Here is a 19,280-nt window from a genome sequence, read left to right as displayed (position 1 = left end):
AAGAGCTGAGCAAGAGAGGGCGGAAGAGGAACGGACGAGAGAGAGAGGGAGAGAGAGAGAGAGAGGAAGGGAGGGAGGGAGGAGAAGAGAGAGAGAGAGAGAGAGAGAGACCGAGAGGTCAATCAGCGGATGCGAAGCGCGATAAGGACGTTCAATCCGAGTGGCGCACGCGAAATGTCATCAGTCACGGTCGACTGCGCTCTCAAAAAAATAGAAAAAAAAACCGCCGGACATTCCAGCGGAGCGCTCGACCGTCCGTTAAAAACCAAGCGCCACCGAGGAGCGGAGACCAGAGATCCGTCCATCCGGCGGACTAAAAAAAAGATCGGGAGCAGTCGTGTCGTCGGTAGTCGGTGCTGGTGCAACAACGTGCGCGGGGCCTGGAATCGCGCGTGCGTCGTGCGTCGCACGACGAGATAGGCGTTAGCGTCCGTTCGTCGGCGCGCGGCGACACCGTCGGCCCGACGGGCGGCGCACGCGGGCCTCTCGGCGCTGGCGCGGCGCGACTTCTCTCCCCACGTTCCACGTCCAGCGTGGCGCGCGTCGTCACGTTACCGCCGCGCGCAAACAGCTCGTAGTCGTCGTAGTCGTCGTCGTCGTCACCGTCGCTCGGAGCTCGTCGGTCGGAGTCGCGTACGCGGGCGCTCGACCGGCCAGGCGCAGTTGCATTGCAGTCGCGACGCGGTCGGCATCGTGCGTGTGCGCGCGCGCACGCGCACTCGCTCCTTCTCTCTGCGTCTCGATCTCTCTCCTTCTCGCTCGTACGCTCCCGCAGGAACCGCCAGGCCGAGAGAACGAGTGGACCGCGCGCGGGTAGATCGATGGTGTGCGATCGCGCCTCGCGGCGACCGTCCGTACCGTACCGCGAGCCGACGTCGTAATCTCGTCCGGCCTCGTTGCGACGCGCGGTTGACCCACGGGCAGGAGCGATCGGCGTGTAGCCGCGCACCGACTCGAGCGAGAAGAGCGCCGCGCCGGCACGGCACGGCACGGCGCGTCGCGATGTCGCGCCGCGCCGCGCGCTAATTGCCTCCGCCGCGTAATTCGCCGCCGCGATGGACGACTGACACGTATCCCTGTCCCGTCTGTCGAACGGACGTGAGGTGAGCCGCGTCACACGCGCGCGCGCGCGCGCGCCTTTGAACGGTCTGTATACGTGCCGGACCGGACGTGCGACTCGGTAAACACGCGCGGCCGCCTGTTCCTCCGCGCGCGCGGGCGATCCTTCGTCCAGCGCGACTTGTTATTCCCCGTGGATCTATCTTTACGGACTGCCCCTCCCCGCCCTCCCCTCTTCCCACTCCACCGTGCCGCGGACCGACGCGGAAGAGAGATGTAGCGCGTGTCCTCCGCGCGGGATCGTGGTTCACGCGGACTGTCGATCCTAGAGACCCGTACGATGAGCGGCTCGCAGCCGATCGTGGTGCCCGGCGGCGAGCACCAACGTCCGCAGCCGGAGACCCATTCCGTGCCGGTCGGGAGTTCAGCGGACAACTTCAAGACGATGACACCGCCGAACGTCAGTCGTTCCCTCAGCCGTAAGTGTGCCGCCTCGCGTTCCCCCCTCCCCACCCCACCCCCCGTCCCTGTCGTGTCACACGTTCTATATATTCGTGTAATAGCGCGTCACGACGTGCGTGCAGTAACGCCGCAGGATGTAAACAATTCAATTATCGCGAGACGCCACGGCGGTGTCGATTTATTATTCATATAGCGCGCCTGGGCTGTCGCTCGTTGTTTAATAGCGAACGTAATTATTTGACGTGACAAGTGTATTTGGCTCGCGAGAGATTATAGAATTGGAAGCAGCCGTCCACGGGGTGAGCCTGATACGTTCTGGAAACATTCCGCTCTGTGTAAACGGGTCGAAACGCTTAAAAACTACGTCGACGATGTACGATTGTGCAGTGTGCACCGTACGATTTATCCACCTGCGCAAGTTTTGAGATAGAATGTTTCTAGACGCAAAGAGCACATTGTAGATCAGCCTTAAAGCCTAAAGCCCGTATCAGACTACAGACTCCCGACTCTGATCAGACTACTGACTCTCCGACTCCCGACTCAGCGTTGGCCAATCATATTATCGAATACTTTGAGGTCCCTGTAGTATGATTGGCCAACGCTGAGTCGGAAGTCCGAGTATTCGGGTCAGAGTCGGGAGTCTGTAGTCTGATACGGGCTTAAGGCGTCTAGAAACATTATATCTCAAAATTTGCGCAGGTGGATAAATTGTTACACACCGCACAATCGTACATTATCGACGAAGTTTTTAAACGGCTCGATTTGTTTGTACAAAATAGAATGTTTCTAGACGCATTAGGCTTCAAGCCTGATCCCACAATGTGCTCGTTGCGTCTAGAAACATTTAGTTGACGAAGTGAAATTGATCTCTCCACGAAAAGTGGGATCGTTCTGACTTTCAAGTAGCGATAAGATAGCACATAAAAATCTTTACAGTTCTAAACGTCAAAGATTTTATAGTTGCACATACCAAATATTGGCATGTAATATTTAATTTCTTATTATAGTTGAAACAAGTACACGCTGAAGAAGACAAAGTTATGTCGAAACGATCGTTATACATATCGTTAGATTCTTTACTGTATTAAATGTCAAGACTAATATGATAGCACATTAACTATTAAAAACCTTTTAAAACCAACGTTGCTCGTGAAACTAATTGGCCTATTTAAATTTATTAAACTGATACGAGCCACCTAGTATTATTATTTGTTATAGAAACATTTATTTTATATAAACAAATCGAAACGCTTAGAAACTTTGTCGACAATGTACATACGATTGTGCAGTGTATAACAATTTATCCACCTGCGCAAATTTTGAGATAGACTGTTTCTAGACGCAAAGAGCACACTGTAGATCAGCCTTAAAGCCTAATGCGTCTAGAAACAGTCTATCTCAAAATTTGCGCAGGTGGATAAATTGTTATACACCGCACAATCGTACATTGTCGGCAAAGGTTTTAAACGGTTCGATTTGTTTATACAAAATAGAATATTTCTAGACGCATTAGGCTTTAAGCCTAATCTACAATGTGCTCGTTGCGTTTAGAAACATTCTATCTCAAATACATATATAGAATATTTCTAGATGCAAAGAGCACATTGTAGATTAGCCTTAAAGCCTAATGCGTCTAGAAACATTCTATTTTGTGGTCAGTAAATACGTTTAAAAAATTTGTGCAAGTTGATAAGCTGTACATTGTCGGCAAATTTTTTTAAGCGTTTTGCTTTGCGTAAAATAAAATGCTTCTTACAATTAGATGCAGAAAGCGCATTGTAGATTAGGCTCTAGGCACTCGAAGACGTGAGATTGGGAGGGCGATAGAAAAAAAGAGCTGCGTCTCCCTATAAGGAAATTCACGAGCTTCGTGAAACCGTATTTTCAGCACCTTGCCATTGACACTTGAACTACGTCAATTAAGAATATAGACGTGTCATTGCGGCGTGTCGCTCCGCAGAACATTTCCCTGTCATTAGTGTCCCGAGGCCCAACAGATTTATGTAACGCTCTCTTGCCGATTACGTGCAATTTTTTTACACTTACATAACGCCTGTATTTGTACACACAGGCCGGGACATTTCTATTTGTGCGCTACGGTTCATTATTTGCGAGCACCCGGGTTTGCCCAACAATGAGATGTATTTATTTTCGCGACAAAACAGATCGCGAGCCTCGCGCGTTTTCCCAAGATATATTAGACATTTTCAAGGGATCCCCGATCGGCAGAGCTAAAGGTGGAACTTTCGATGCAATTCAATACAGTTAAAGCTGGAAACGCACAAAAAAACACTTAAGCAGTAGGACTATAGCGTCGTATACAATACGTGGAGTAAGCTTGAAGTAAGGAGTAAGAGAGGACCGTAACTTTTACCTTTTGGTGTAAGGAAACTAAAATACAGGCATAATTTTTAAAATATTTGTAACACTGGCCGATGACGTTCTGATCCACCGAGAGTAACCGTAAGAGCTGAAGTAGGAGGAAGAAATAAAATTGATTTATTTCCTTACTCCTACTTTTTACTCCAGGCTTACACCATGCATTGTAGACGACGCATAAGGCTCGGTTACACCAACGTCGGTTAACTTTAATCTTACAATTAGCTTAATTCACTCTTTGTCTTCTAATGCGGCGTCTACACGGAGACAATTTTTTCCTCAAATTTAAGATTTGAGGAATTTTAGAAATTTAAGATTTAAGAAATTGTAAAAAAACTCATAAAATTCTTCAAAATGCCATGTTGTCCCACGATTACATAACTTTCGGGGTAAATTTTAAGAGAAAATTCTTTCCGCGTACAATGAGATCCTTAAGACGTAAGATTTGAGAAAACGACCAATCGCAGTCGATTATTCTCCTCGCATTCGATTGCGATAGGTCACTTTCTTAAATCTTACGTCTTGAAGATCTCATTGTAGACGCCGCACAAAGTCTCAGTCTACAATAGACGATTTAAAGCGCTGAGCCCGAAGAAATTGACCAATCACAGTCGAAAATGAGAAGAATACTCGACTGTGATTTGACAATTTCTTCGGGCTTAAATCAACTATCGCAGACTGGGGCTCAGGCCGGGTCTACAATAGGTGTAGTAAGCCTTAAGCCGTAAGAAATTGACCAATCACAGTCTGAAGTGAGCAGAATAATCGCCTGTGATTGATCAATTTCTTACGGCTTAAGGCTTACTACACCTGTTGTAGATCCGGTTTAAAGGCCCATGTCCACGATGTCAAGGCTTGCGTCCACGATGCTAGAACCTGGTCCAAGTTCTAGTTTCGAGCAGCTTTTATGGAATAGCTGCAAGTTGATTGGCTACACATTTCTTGGAGCTAGAACTTGGTCTTAAGGGAAACAGTTTGAAAGAGACAGGGAGTGAATTAAGCTAAAGTTAAAATTCCATGACGTTGGTGCAACCGGGCCTTGAGAGCTTCAACCAATCGGAACTATCGGCACTTTCAGCATTGCTCAAGTTTCAAAATAGCTGCCTACATTCTTGACTCTCATTGGTCATTTCCCTTGAGTCTTGAGTTTTGCTGCTTCGGTTTCTACGCGTGTTGTTCGGGCCTTGATGCAAGGGAAATGGGTTTACCCAAAATATTGTGGACACTTTAAAGGGACCATCGGTCGGCGGGGCTAAAAGTGAAGCTTGCCAATTCACTACGTTGAACGCAAGGGAAATGGATTTTTCCAAAATATTTTGGACACTTTAAAGGGACCCTCGAGCTGAAAGTGACAATGTACACTTAAATACAATTCGATATTCCCTTTGAAGGGGAAATACGTTTGACACAACGGTTTTATCGAAGGAATATTTATATATTGCTCGCGTGTCTCCGTTTTGTGACACATCTCATATATGAAACCGCATAGTAATCTTGACAATGAAGGTGCACAGTTGCGGCAGCCTTATTAATATGAATGAAATACATACCGCAGCCACGTCCGACTGAAAAATGGAAATCAATACGCGAGAGTGTAACAAACCATTTCTCTCATATTATAGCAGGAATCCCTACTGCCACGTATAAGCGCCCGTAGTTTGTTGTCGATGGTAACTCGCGTGCGCGACCCATTTCTCCACCGGTTTTGTCCCACGTACGACGTGGACGACGTGCGATTTTACTGTTTTGTTGACACACCACGAAATCCCCCGAACGGGGGATCCTCTGAGGGCTCAATCAATGCTCCGGATTACACCTTTCGCGCGACGAGTTTCTTTTTATCGCAGAGACACTGCTGTTATCGCATATGTATATACAAAGCACGACACGCACGAGGCAACGGGGAGAGAAGTGTGGCTGTGTTTACCAGCAAACGTATCCAGATTATCTTTATTAATGATCTAGTAGCACGCCGCGAGGCCTAATCTACCGTGCGCTGTATCTGCGTCTAGAGACGCTCGATTTTGTAGTCAATAGATGCGTTCAAAAAATGTGTGCGAGTCGATAAATTTACATAATGCAGAACGTAAGGAATTATTCGACGCCGGCAATTGATTAAACAATGCAGAAAAATTGCATGACGACCAACGGCTGGCAAATAGAATAGAACGTTTCTGGCGGCAGAGAGCGCATTGTTATAAGATTAGGCCCGGCGCGCTCGTCGAAACATCCGTGGAAACGATCGGTGCTTTCCATTTACCGACACAAGTTGACGCAAATCCTTTTATCCCTGTTGCTCGCCGGATGTCGAAAGAGGACAGGCCGACGTTCGCTGAATGGAAAGCGCGAAAAATGCTATTTGACGATGACGTATTGTTGATTACATTGTTTTGCGGATTTGCATTCTTTTGTATAAATGTATGTCGCTGTGCAATCCGCGCTTAGCTGCATGTAGCAAAACGCGAAGTTGAGGCATGTTCTCTATCGCGCACGTGTAAATTAAGCATGTACGTCCCCCTTTCTTTCTTTTTTTTCCCGTTCTTTTCGATTACATATGCGACGAATGGAGTAGACAAACATGCGATAATCTCATTCGACCGCGCGGGTTTTTCTTCTTTCTTTCTTTTTTTTTTGTCTTGCCGCGAACCGTCATTTCGTCCATCGCACAAAGGGTAATAACGTTACGACGTTCCTCCTCCATCGCCTATGTATGTTAATCTCACCTGTTTGTAAAACGTAGAGGACACGAATCCCGGCTAGTCGACCGAGAGTAGTTTGTTTGAGAGAACGGTTTCGATGGCTGCGTTCGGGGAGATGCTATTTAGCGCTATGAGCGTGCTCTGTCATTGTTCAACTCTTGCAAGTAACAAGAACAGAGCACGCTCATAGCGCTAAATAGCGTCTCCCCGAACGCAGCCGATGTGAGACGTAAGGTGTGATGGTAATGAATTATCGAGCGTGCAATTGAATAAGTGCTAAATATGTAGAACCAGCGGACCGGCAACCCCGAAGAGGCAGCGTCCAAGCACAGTCTACACCATTACCTAAACTTCCATCAACCGAGTCCCTTTCGACAAGCATAAATATTACCGCCGGTGCACCTCCAGTCTCTCCAGGTATAAACCCAGAAATATATTGGAAAGTGTATTACAATAACGTCGTTGCTCTATAGTTTGGGATAACTCTGAACGGTTGCAAGTAGCTCTCCCAAAATTTCATTGGCGTTGTACAGCTTTTACTCTGGCGGCGTAATAGACGTAGACACGCTAGAGAAATCGCCTGAGACCGCGTATGGCTTTGCGTAGCTCTCTTTCCCGAACGTTTGCGTCCCGTTTTACATGCAATTTTTCTTTGCAAACTTTCGAGCTTCTCCCGACGTGCGTCTAACGTCATTTTCATGCTTTATTGCCCGCACTTTTTTGACTTGGTCGTCAAACAGGCTTGAGATACGCGAGAAGTGTTTATTCAGCTAATAACTAATTATCATTGACGTAAGACAGTGCGTGTACACTGATCTGATTATATAACTCAATGTCAGTAGTAATGTAACAGTAGAAGTGTTTATTGTAGCGTACGAGTTGTTTCACGAGAGCTTGCGTCAAATTTAATTACACCTTTATAGACTGGTAAATGGTGTTTGTCCTTTCGGAGGAAACATATTGCATGCTGCCTTCCAAAATTTGATTTCTTACATTAAATCTGTCTCCGTGAGGTAGTGAGTATTTCCTTCTGCGCATGACTTGCTGCGATAATATCTAATTGGTTTGCATCTTTGAAAGTTGATACGTTCAATTTCTTTTATGTTTGAATAATTACGCTTGAGTCTGCAACTGGATCGCGTGATCTAAATTGGAAAAATAACAGATTTTAAGTTATTTTAGAATCGACTGAACGTCTTTGTGCGAGACTTGATGCGAATCTTGCAAAACTCACTGTACATTGTGCATATATTAACATAATAACGGATTTGATATAATAATTTTCGAAAATCTGATTTTTCTGTGTCACATATACTTTGTTTTATACGGTTTAAAAGTCGTAAAAACGTATATACCACGAGTCAGTAAACGTATATTTAAACAGAAGAAGAAAAGAACAACTTGATATAACTGTAACTCATTTGTGATAAACTCGTAGCACGAATCAAGATAATTTTCCTCTCATGCACTGTTGAACATTATCGCCCTGTATATTTTTGCGGAATACATATTTTATAAATTTTAGTTGTCCCAAATATGTGGAACGTGTAAAGAATATTGATTAAGCTACCGGATAATAGAAATAAATGTTAAATTGAACATTGACTGTTGTTCTTGAGTTACAACAACGGATTATCTTGATTTGTTCACTGATGGCGTAGAAAACGTAATGTCTGTGTTATTTTGTACTATTTTAGTTGGATGAATGCGTGATTACATAAGATTCCATTTACATAAGACTAATATGGAATAACATATTATGTACATTTGCATCACTTTTATTGTAAAAAGAGTGTGGTAATCTTTATTTATTTCCATAATGCACGAGTGTGCATTACTTCTCTCTAAAAATGTAATACTTGGGTTTTGTCTTATCCTTCAATTCAAATCGTCTAATATGCGATTTAATATTTGGTTTTATGAAAAGAATCGATAACTTGTCCGGTTTGTGAAAAATTATATCTTTAAGCTGTGTGTGTTAACAGAATAAAAATATACAATATACGAAATATGTAATTTTACATATGCTAAATTGTGTTTTAAAACTAATATGACACTAATCTCATTTCTAAATGTTTATTCAGATCGTTTATGGATCGAAGTAACAGTATTAGTGTAACGATATATTAAAAAATAAACTTTCTTAAGTATACTAAAATTTGAAAATTTCTAAAGACTAAACTGTACGTATACATTCTGCGTAGGCATTTAATTACGACTGTGCTAAGCATAATTACACAAAATTGTGTATGTTATAGGAATCTCTGGAATGGGCGAAGGTAATCAAAAAATGGATAATTCGTCAGACAAGGTAAATAATCCCCTATTTATTTATCATAGAGGTTGCTTCAGAAATCAAATCTACTTCTCGGTTGCACTTATTGTTTTGCATTTTAATTATTTAAAATACGACAGGATATGGTTCATTCTCATTTGAATATGCATTTAAAATGAACAACATTTTTATGACGTTTCTAGTCGATGGATTCCTGCAAATTAACGCGAAAGGAATCGTACAAGGCTCAGAGAAAGAATTATCGAATGGAAAAGAAAAGAGTAGCCGACGAACTTTTAAGTTCTTTCAGAGATCCAACCGTTATTGTTATGAGTGACTGGTTAAAAGTTCGCGGCACATTGAAAAGTTGGACCAAGCTATGGTGTATTCTGAAACCTGGATTATTGTTGCTGTATAAAAGTCCAAAAATAAAGGTTCGTATTTGCATTTCTCATTTTTCAATCGCGCCCTTCTTACTTGTAAGGTATCCTACGATTATATATTCATTACAGAGTAACCACTGGGTGGGAACGGTACTACTCAATACATGTCAAGTCATAGAACGTCCGAGTAAGAAAGATGGATTTTGTTTTAAAGTATTTCATCCTTTGGAGCAATCTATATGGGCTCCTCGAGGGCCGGAGAAAGAAACTATTGGTATATATATCTTGGTATCACTGTTACATGCATATTTTACATATATATCTTGCACCTCTTGCACGTAGCAATTTTTTACACACACACACACACACATTATTGTAATTGATAATACTTAAGCCAACGGCGCACGATACTATTTTCCCTACTGGATTGCTTACGAGAACCAATAAGGATGCAGAGTTTTAAATCAGATGACTTAAGGCTGAATCCTAATTGGCTCTCGTAAGCAATCCAGTAAGAAAAATAGTGTCGTGTGCCGTTGGCTTTATATTATAATCCAATTGTGTGATAAATATGTACGTTGTACAATTTTATAAACAATTACAAAGAATTATAATTATATACGAGTTAGTTATTTACTTTATTTAAAAATTATTTTAGTTTAATTATATAATTAAATTAATATTTTCCAGGTGCTGTTGTACAGCCTTTGCCAACATCTTACTTAATCTTTCGAGCACCGTCCCAAGCGGCTGGCAAATGTTGGTTGGACGCACTTGAATTGTCGTTACGCTGTTCTTCGTTAATAGTGCGCTCGACAAGCGCATTACCGCGTCCTTTGCCACACGATGCGACCACCACTCATGAAACTCAATGGAGCGAGGCTGATTATGAAAAGCACTTTGATGATCATGGTCAGTATCATTGACATAGCCTTCCTACTTACTATATTTAAAAGGTATTTAAATGTAATTTGTAATAAGGAATTTCCTGCGTTTAAACGAAACTTTTACGAAATGGAATTTCGAACAATGTAGTAGCGCTTATATTAGAATTTTATAAACTTTCCGCATGTTTCTTCATCCATGGATTAATCAATTTGAAGTTAATTATTTATAGTAAAAATATTCTTGGACTTATCTGTTTTTTTATATGCTTTAATAGTGCCTCATTATTAATACTATTAAAATAAATCTATTCTACATTGGATTTGGAGAACATCGTACTAACATTAATGTTATAAAATTTTTATACACAATCATATTTTATTAACGATTGCTATACAAAATGCAAACTGTTGGCTACCAATTCAAATATAAAGCTATATAATATAAACGTAACAATATTATTGACACATTTATCAAGTATAACACATTTATTACGTATCGAAATTTTTATATGAAACAAGAGAAGGTGAAAGGGCAATCGATATTTTTGATAGAACAGTATAAATAGAGAATTGGATTTATAAAGATATTTAATAATTAGAAAAGTATGTTGTTAAGAAGTACAATTTGTGAATGATGCATGGTGATTTGTCAATTTGCACCCCTATTGACGAAAGTATTTAATTAATTTCAAATAACTTTCTTTTATCAGTTTCATATAACCAAACAAAATCGCGTAAAAGGATTAATAAGTTTTTTAATAACATATGAGATTTTCTCTAATGTTATGTAACTGTTTATGTACATTGCCTTTAGCTTTTAAATGTAATTTTTGTCTGAAAATATCGTTCCAACGAACTTTGTTGTTCAATAAACTTTAATGATTAATTATACGATAAGTTGATAAGTAATTTCTTCAATGAGATTTTGACGGCTCAATATATTTCGCTGTTTTTTAATTTTAAATGTTAAAAAAATTAGTACCAAAATTATAATTCCATTTAATTTGATTCTTTGAAGATAATGAGCATTAAAATGTTGAGATCTATTTGTAATCTTTAATTTGCAAAACGTTATTTTCGACTTGTTTAACTCAAAGAAATTCATTGGCGCTACGACAAGAGCAATTTGTAAATTATTCACGGATTTGTATTGGAACATTTAGCATAGGAATATTTTTACGTTTTTAAATATGACCATCTTGAAATTTTGAAATTTTTTAAGAATTAATGTAATTTCAGATATTTAAATTTATAAATTACATTAATAATGATCGTTTACCATTACTCTTCTTTTTCTATTTGTCTGCTATCCTGCTTTGTACACCAACAGTATATTTAAGTCGCTATGCCCCAAGAGCACCTACGACTCCTCAGAGACGTCTGTTATCTTGCCCGCAATCACTCTCACCTGCTTTAACTCGCAATTTTAGAAGCGTTTGCCCCTCACCAACCCCAATGTTTCAACATCTTTATTATGCAGTCGCATATTGGGAAAAACTCTTACTTGACCGATCTCCCACACCTGGCACAGATCAAGAAAATGTTGCATCTTCCATTCCCAATGACGAACCAGACGGTGGCGATAATCAGCCATCTGGTTCCTCATATTTTGCCTCTGCATCTCATCTACCAATTTCCCCAGCACGTCGCATGACCGTTCCTTCTGTCCATGTCTTAGAGTATGATACCCGTCAAGTAGTAACGCTAGATCCTGTATACACCTCGCATACAGACCTGGACGATATTAGTCAGCCCGAGAATGGAGTAGTAGCTGATGCTGAAATCAGTGCATCGGACAGCGAGTCTGAGGCATCGGCCAAGGAAGATCAATCGTCAGAACCAATCACCGAAACGCCATACGTAGCTAATGAAAATGAAATCTTTGGAACGGTAAGCATTACCTTTGCACAGCACAATTCTTAATTAGAATAAACTATATCTATAATTCACCCACATTTCGTTCTTCACAACAGTTTCTTTTTTTCTTGAATTATTTTACTTTTATCATAAATGTGTAATGTGTTCATTTATTTTCTGTAATACTGTACCGTTATTAATTAACAGGCCGGCGAAGTCGTTACGGAACTGCAGGAAGAGCAAAAGTCTTTAATATGGTTCTTAATGAAACAAGTTCGTCCCGGCATGGATCTGTCTAAAGTTGTATTGCCAACATTTATTTTGGAATCGCGTTCATTTCTGGAAAAACTGGCTGATTCGTATTATCATGCTGATTTATTGTCCCAGTTAGTAAAACGTAGCAGTACATCTACGTCACGATTTTTGTGCGAATACGCATAATATATTAATCATCATTTTTGAATTTTATTTCGTTTTACAGAGCAGTGTTGGAAGATGATGCATTTACGCGTATGAAAGCCGTAGTGAAGTGGTACTTATCGGGATTTTACAAGAAACCACAAGGATTGAAGAAGCCATACAATCCGCTTTTGGGCGAAACATTCCGCTGCTATTGGCAACATCCCAATGGTTCAAGAACATTTTATTTGGCCGAACAAGTAATGACTCAGAAGATATTACATTAACCCTAGAACTCACACGTCATTTTTTTTACCTTTTAACTCATAACTGGGGTCAATATCGACCCCACGCTTTTTTTGATCGTAAAACCGGTCCTACAGAGATAAAGGGCCTTAATAATACATTAATTTCTTCATTTTTTAATAAAGAAGAGAATGGTAATGGGATGGAATGGGAAAAATACTTATTTAATCGCAATGTCTCGCATAATTCGCATAACTCGCACAATCGCAGCAGAAGACAACTCTGTGATCTTCGCAGGCGGTTCGGTGACACATTTCGCAATACATCTGAGACTTGCGATCCTGTGCCCTGGGACACAAGCTACATCTTGCGCGCTTCTTTTGGCCGACTTGTTTCACGGGCCTCTCTCCTTGCCCAAGAATCGTATGGATGTTGAAACGAAGCTCACGACGAAAATTGGGCAATTGTAGTCTTGCTCGCAGGTGCGGCTCCACTAGGGCTTTTATTAGATTTTTTAGGAACTTCCTCCTGTCCAAGGCTTCTAGATTAGCGTTGAAGTTGTAAAGGATAAAGGCGTTAATTCCTCCTTGATCAAGCATCGCATGCCATATCCTCGTGGGCCACCGTAGAGTCTTTCGAGCCGTCGAATATTCATGGCACATTTGATCGAATGAATCGGTACCTCCTTTTGTTGAATTATAAAAATGAATTATCTCCGGCTTTTGAGTCTCCTGATTGATTGTTGCACAATCATGGAAGGTCGAGAGCAACATGACGATTTTATTTCGTTTCGGAGTGTGGACCACCAGAGTCATTCTCTCATCAAATGCGAATTTCGACGATGGCACAGGTCCTGCGCTTCGGAAATAGTCGGGAATTTCGCGTTTGTTTTTTCGAAGTGTTCCGACCATCGTGATTGAATGCTCTGTCAGCATCTTCTCAAAAATTGGTATTGACGAGAACCAATTGTCACATGTTATATTTATTTTCGTTCCGTGCAGCGGCTGTGACAACTTCCGGATGTAATAAGATTGGATACTCTCCCCTTCCTCTGTTGTGACTCTTCCCACGTATGGCTCAGCAGAGAACATGTAGAACGTCCCCGAGTCATTTAGCATAACGATCTTCATGCCAGACTGATTGGGCTTGCCGCCATTATACACTTTGAATGGACATCGTCCGCGAAAAGGAACTAATTGTTCGTCAATTGTGCAGTATGAGGCTGGATTGTAATATTTAGTACAATTCGATATGAATTGTTCCCACAGCTCACGGATTGGAGCGAATTTATCGGTTTCTCTTCGCTCATCCCTTGTGGTTTTATCGTCAAAGCGTAAATTTCTCGTAATTACGAAGAACCGATCACGCGACATCGTTGATGGGTACATTATGGAGCCGTATTCGGGGCTCCATAGATCATCAAGATCGGTGTGCGATGTCTTCTGGAGACCCGACAAGTACAATAACCCGATGTACGCTTTGATTTCCACAATTCCAACTTCGGAGTACGTGTCATGTTGATCATCATTGATTTCAAGCCAATCTCGATAACGAAGAATTTCTTCATTCGTATGACGGACAATCTTTTCAATGAGGGAATCGGGGAACAACAAGCTCCACGTTTGAAGAGGAGTGCTGGCTCGTCTTGCCTCACCAACCGGACCTGGCACATAAGATACCGGAATATTTTGCCGGCTCTGGGATCGTTGCCGCGGTGTCGTATACCACCGGTGGCCATCTTCTCCATGAATGATGCTTGGCCTTCGGGCACGATTCAAACGTTCTCTAGAGTCACCTTCGTCCGATTGCTCGGATATTTCGTCAGCGTCTTCCTCCGACTCCGATCCACTGAATTCCACCGCATGATCTTCTTCCTCGGAAGGAATATCGGATGCTTGTTCTCTCTCAGTCGCTCTGAGAGTTTCAGCGAGCGCTGATATGGGTCTCAAATTATATCGCCCAGCCATTTTCTGCGAAATGTCAATCTTCTATAGGCAACGGGATGTTTATCGACTAAGTTGTGTGATATTTCGTCTTAAATAATATTTATGACTATGCTCAGATTACGTAATAATACATGAAATATATTGATTCTAGCAAAAAATATAAAATTAGCTTACCGCCACAAAACACAAATGGCAACTCACAACTGGGGTCAATATCGACCCCACCCACGCTGTGTGACGGTGCTGCGTCACTGCCAGCCAGCGAACAACTAACGCTGCGACCGACATAGCTTTACTTTCAGAGAGTTGAAATGAATTATGGACCAGGTCGTGAGTCGATAATGCCACTCGCTAGCTCAGGAGCGTAGTTCCAAATTCGCCGAAGGTCTGAATCGACCCCGGTTGTGCGTTCTAGGGTTAACAATATTACATTTTATCGATATTGTCGCAATATTGCTGAAATTCTCCATCTGCAATAATAAATTTTCTTAAACCAACTTAGAGTCAATATGCAGCCAATTATTAACTTTTCTTTATAGATTAGTATTATATCTTAACGCATGTGTCTAAATGTTTCTGCTAGCTGTCGCATCATCCACCTATCTCAGGATTTTATGTGACAAATCGCCAAGATGGATTTACAATTGGCGCTACGATTATTGCAAAGTCTAAATTTTATGGTGAATAATTAATTTTCTATAAAATATAATAATATTAATGCTTCTATCCGATGCTTGTATATTGGTAACATTATTTATACTGTACATATCGAATTTTTGCAGGAAATTCAACTTCTGCAGTTTTGGATGGTATCGCCGTATTAACGATGCTGCCGAGAGGTGAAGATTATACAATGACAATTCCTTATGCACATTGCAAGGGCATTCTTATGGGAACACTATCGATGGAACTTGGTGGAAAAGTAAACATAATATGCGAGAAAACCGGCTATCACACTGAATTAGAGTTTAAACTCAAGGTAATAAATAGCATATTTTGTTGCATTTACATTATGGCATCTAATAATGTTTAATTATGTTAATTTGCTTAGAAATAATGTTAATTCATTAATCAAAAATATGTGATAAAAATAATATTTTTAGCCGTTTCTTGGCGGTACGGAATTAATGAATCAAGTTGTGGGACGAATACGTCTTGGAAAGGAAACACTAGCTACTATTTCGGGATATTGGGATGGATTGATTTTAATAACAGACAAGCGGACAGGAGTAAGATAAAACTTGAATCTTAATCGATGGATTTTAGATAGCTATTAATATAATGTTTTATTTTGCAGCAGGAAAATGTTTTCTTTAATCCGACTCCGGAAGTACGTAAAAAGAGATTGAGGAAATTTTCCGTTCCTATGGAACATCAGGGACCGTGGGAAAGCGAAAAGTTGTGGCTAGCTGTTACACACGCTATTAATGCGGACGATCAGGTTGCCGCTACTGAGGCTAAGACTCGACTTGAGGAAGCACAAAGAGAACGCGCTAAAGAGCGAAAGAGTCTAGGACAAGAATGGATCCCAAAATATTTCGTTCAAGTATGATACACAGTGCTTTTACACATGACATTTCTGGACATGTCAGTTATTCATCGTATATTAATGTTTGTAAAATAATTTCCAATTTTTTCCGGTTCCGTTAGGACATTATAACTGGAAATTGGGTTTATCGACATGCTGATGTAAGACCGTGGGATCCGAGAAATGATGTGGTACAATACGAAGAAGATTATGTAGTGCGCACAAAAACCAGGCATAAAACACCTATTATGCGTACTGGTAGTATTGTTTCTACTGAACCACAGTCACAGGTACAGCGATGTAAAATGTAGTTTACACTGTGCATGCTGTTTTAACATTTGTACACATCTTTCTATAAGTAATAATTACTTTAACCGCTTTATGTGTCTACTTGCGCCGGTAGTACTACTAAACAACTGCATGTTATACTACTTTATTCTGTTTGCTACCTATGGATTTGAATAGATTGTATGCAGCTCTGATGTTTATAATAAACTGGACGTGTCGCTTAACTTTGTAGTTTACTTTGGCATATAATATTGTGTTATTATTGTATTAATCAACTTACTATAATTTTTGCGTAATTATTCGTTAGTTTTAAGATTCTATTACGTGGTCCCATAAATCTAAAATTATTATACATTTAAAGTAAGTTTAGATAGATATCTTAGACGGTTGTATATAGCGTAAGAGTCTATAATATTTTAATATACGAGTATGTATATAATTTTCTATAATTTTGAACATCATACATGTATCGTCATCTTTCTGAAGCAAAAAACGGTACATATCATAAAAGTCATGTTGCCTTTATCAGAGAAGAAATATGAAAGATACTAAAATCAATTAAATAGAATAAAAATAAATTTATAATCTAGCACGTGTGAATAATAAAAACAAAAAATTATGTAGACTAATAGAAAGATGCTTTTAGTATTTATTACTATATATTTTTGTTTTTAACAAATAATTAAGATCTTATCTCTTTTCATTGACGCATTGTATTATTTTAATTTATTTGCGTTTTAATTACTACGTATATTTAATATAATTCAAAAAGCATTTGTTTAAATAGCTTGAGTACTAAATGGCTACCCAACAAAAAAGACAAGATATATGTGTAGCTTTAAAAATTAATCAATAAGATTTCTAGCTAGATTTTAAACTTAAGAAACATCCACGTTAGCACATTAACCACGCATGAAGCTGTTTAAATGTATGTCACCTATTTAAGTTCAATTAATTATCTAAATTATAAATAATTGCAGATTCCATTGTTACAAGCTGAATCACGTTCCTCCTTATCAGTGCTCAAATCTTCTAAGAGACAACTATCAAATAATATGCCTTTGACAGGAGCTCATGACTCTGGAAGCTCATCTGCAGAAGCACATACTGATTCTAGTCAATCCATAGGAAAAAGAAGACGTTCAACTGCTAGGTAAGAATATTAAAATATAACTTACAATATATAAGATATAACTATAAAAAGCATCGTGAAACATTAACTTTATAATGTGCATAACATTTCTCTATAATCTCTAATAATATTTAAATATTACTCATTTTAGGTTAATTGACATAATGAAAGGAATAGAGCATCAAATGATAGATCATGGTGAAAAATTGAATCGTATACAGCTGATTGTAGAGCAAGTTGTAAGGAAGCAAAGAGAGTCTGGAGAACAGCATCACAACATAAATATGTTCAAAAGTTTCGTGGAAACTTTACTTATTATTGTTATTGTTTTCTGCGTGCAATATTTTGTAAACATATGGAATAACGATCCAAAAGGTTGAGGGATTTAATAAGATCGTTTTCCACAGCTTTTGTGTCACACTCGTTGAATGATACGAATGTATCAATCGTTTTCCTATTTCCTACAATTCTTGCAGTGTGGTGTCGGTACCTCATAATCATGGTGAAGTGAATCGTTTTGCGGAAAAAATATAATTGTTATTTCAAGCTCGATATATGCGACGCATTCTCATCGATATAGAAATAAGATATCAAGAGAAAAAAATATATTAGACAAAAATTCTATATGTTAGATCCAGTGCAATGGTATTTTGTTATAGTTGCAGAGGTAAGAAAATTTAAGTATAGAACAACTAACAATCTAATATGAGCTTATACTGTATATAGGGCTTAGGTATAATGCTGGAAGAGCTATAATAGTTCTCGAATTACTAATATTACTATTGCAACCAGCCGGTACCAAATTGTAATATAATTACGTAATTGTTGTAAAAATATTGTTCAGACGTCATTTTCGCAACTAATTTATTATGAATCCCGCTATATTCAAATCTGTATTAATATATGATGTAATAGCGTATTGTAATTTGATTCTGATGTGATATCAAATTTTTAATAATCTACATTAAGCTGTCTCACTTATATTTGTAAATCGATTACCTTTGGTTGACTATCGGTTAATTTGTGTCGGAATATTCTATATAATATTCATTAAAATTTTCCCTAAAACTCTAGCATAGGAAGCTTATGATATTTTGTATTTTATTTACCGCTAAGCTTGTCATGTGATATCTTGATAATGTAGTAATAGTATCAGACTTGTACATATGAAGGAATCTATGCAATTCGCTTGATATTACATTGGACACGACAAGATTTTTAAACAATCATTAAGCATATTTATGTAATTTTTGGAAACTTTAAATTCAATAAAATAGTATAGTTTACTAAACCATTTTATGACATGTTACCTAATTATGTAATTACGCACGAATTATTTAAAAATTATAAGAGAAACGTAAATAATTCGCCGAAAGGCATTTTAGTATATTAATTTACACTAGTACTTTTTAATTGTATATTAAAAATGATTTTATCTGGTCATTGTCTGCATATATTTTTTAATTACACTAATATTTTATTAACTTGTTTTTTAATTATAAAAAGGAAGAGGCAAAGCTTTTCCTAATATATATTAGGAAAAGCACATATATATTTACTTTAAACTATTATCAATTAATACCACTAATATTATATGTACGCAAAGAAAACTACATGTGTTAAAATGTAAGCTAAATGCGCATGTAAATTTCGATGTATAATATAACTGAAGTATTGATCTTTTCGAAGAGTGAGCGGAACAATGTTTTAGTCACAATAATGCCATTATAGTCACGATTA

The 19,280-nt window shown here is 39.3% G+C and overlaps 2 protein-coding genes across 6 annotated transcripts; one reads left to right on the top strand and one right to left on the bottom strand.

Annotated features, from left to right (window-relative positions):
• Positions 1-1,242: 1,242 nt before the first annotated feature.
• Positions 1,243-19,228, top strand: LOC105561579 (oxysterol-binding protein-related protein 8). Of its 5 annotated transcripts, none has more exons than XM_012011675.1 (16): positions 1,243-1,538; positions 6,888-7,016; positions 8,858-8,910; positions 9,078-9,308; positions 9,387-9,531; positions 9,948-10,169; positions 11,877-12,034; positions 12,209-12,387; positions 12,483-12,660; positions 15,176-15,272; positions 15,375-15,571; positions 15,696-15,821; positions 15,890-16,138; positions 16,243-16,410; positions 17,389-17,561; positions 17,692-19,228. In XM_012011675.1, exons 1-16 carry the CDS (start codon positions 1,400-1,402, stop codon positions 17,918-17,920), a joined length of 2,673 nt encoding a protein of 890 aa, XP_011867065.1. In that variant the 5' UTR covers positions 1,243-1,399; the 3' UTR covers positions 17,921-19,228. The 5 variants fall into 5 exon arrangements, with proteins under 5 accessions (XP_011867065.1, XP_011867064.1, XP_011867067.1 ...); XM_012011674.1 differs by having other exon boundaries at positions 11,823-12,034; XM_012011678.1 differs by lacking the exon at positions 1,243-1,538 and adding an exon at positions 2,580-2,587 and having other exon boundaries at positions 11,823-12,034.
• LOC105561578 lies at positions 12,673-15,169 on the bottom strand. Its single transcript, XM_012011673.1, has 2 exons — positions 14,767-15,169; positions 12,673-14,616 (listed from the first exon to the last, which is right to left on the bottom strand). Exons 1-2 carry the CDS (start codon positions 14,878-14,880, stop codon positions 12,871-12,873), a joined length of 1,860 nt encoding a protein of 619 aa, XP_011867063.1. The 5' UTR covers positions 14,881-15,169; the 3' UTR covers positions 12,673-12,870.
• Positions 19,229-19,280: the final 52 nt, after the last annotated feature.

Source organism: Vollenhovia emeryi, unplaced genomic scaffold (genome assembly GCF_000949405.1).
Source record: "Vollenhovia emeryi isolate VEMERY1.0 unplaced genomic scaffold, V.emery_V1.0 DF939205.1, whole genome shotgun sequence".
Taxonomy (NCBI): Eukaryota; Metazoa; Arthropoda; class Insecta; order Hymenoptera; family Formicidae; genus Vollenhovia; species Vollenhovia emeryi.
This window is presented reverse-complemented; position numbering and strand designations above follow the sequence as displayed.

Bases quoted from the DNA above. Each gene is read 5' to 3' on its own strand.
- LOC105561579 (XM_012011674.1), top strand. From the start codon at position 1,400: ATGAGCGGCTCGCAGCCGATCGTGGTGCCCGGCGGCGAGCACCAACGT. The intron at 8,911-9,077 runs GTAAATAATCCC...TGACGTTTCTAG, and splicing joins TGGATAATTCGTCAGACAAG to TCGATGGATTCCTGCAAATT. The intron at 15,572-15,695 runs GTAATAAATAGC...TAATATTTTTAG, and splicing joins AATTAGAGTTTAAACTCAAG to CCGTTTCTTGGCGGTACGGA.
- LOC105561578 (XM_012011673.1), bottom strand. From the start codon at position 14,880: ATGTCGGTCGCAGCGTTAGTTGTTCGCTGGCTGGCAGTGACGCAGCAC. The intron at 14,617-14,766 runs GTAAGCTAATTT...GACATTTCGCAG, and splicing joins GCCATTTGTGTTTTGTGGCG to AAAATGGCTGGGCGATATAA.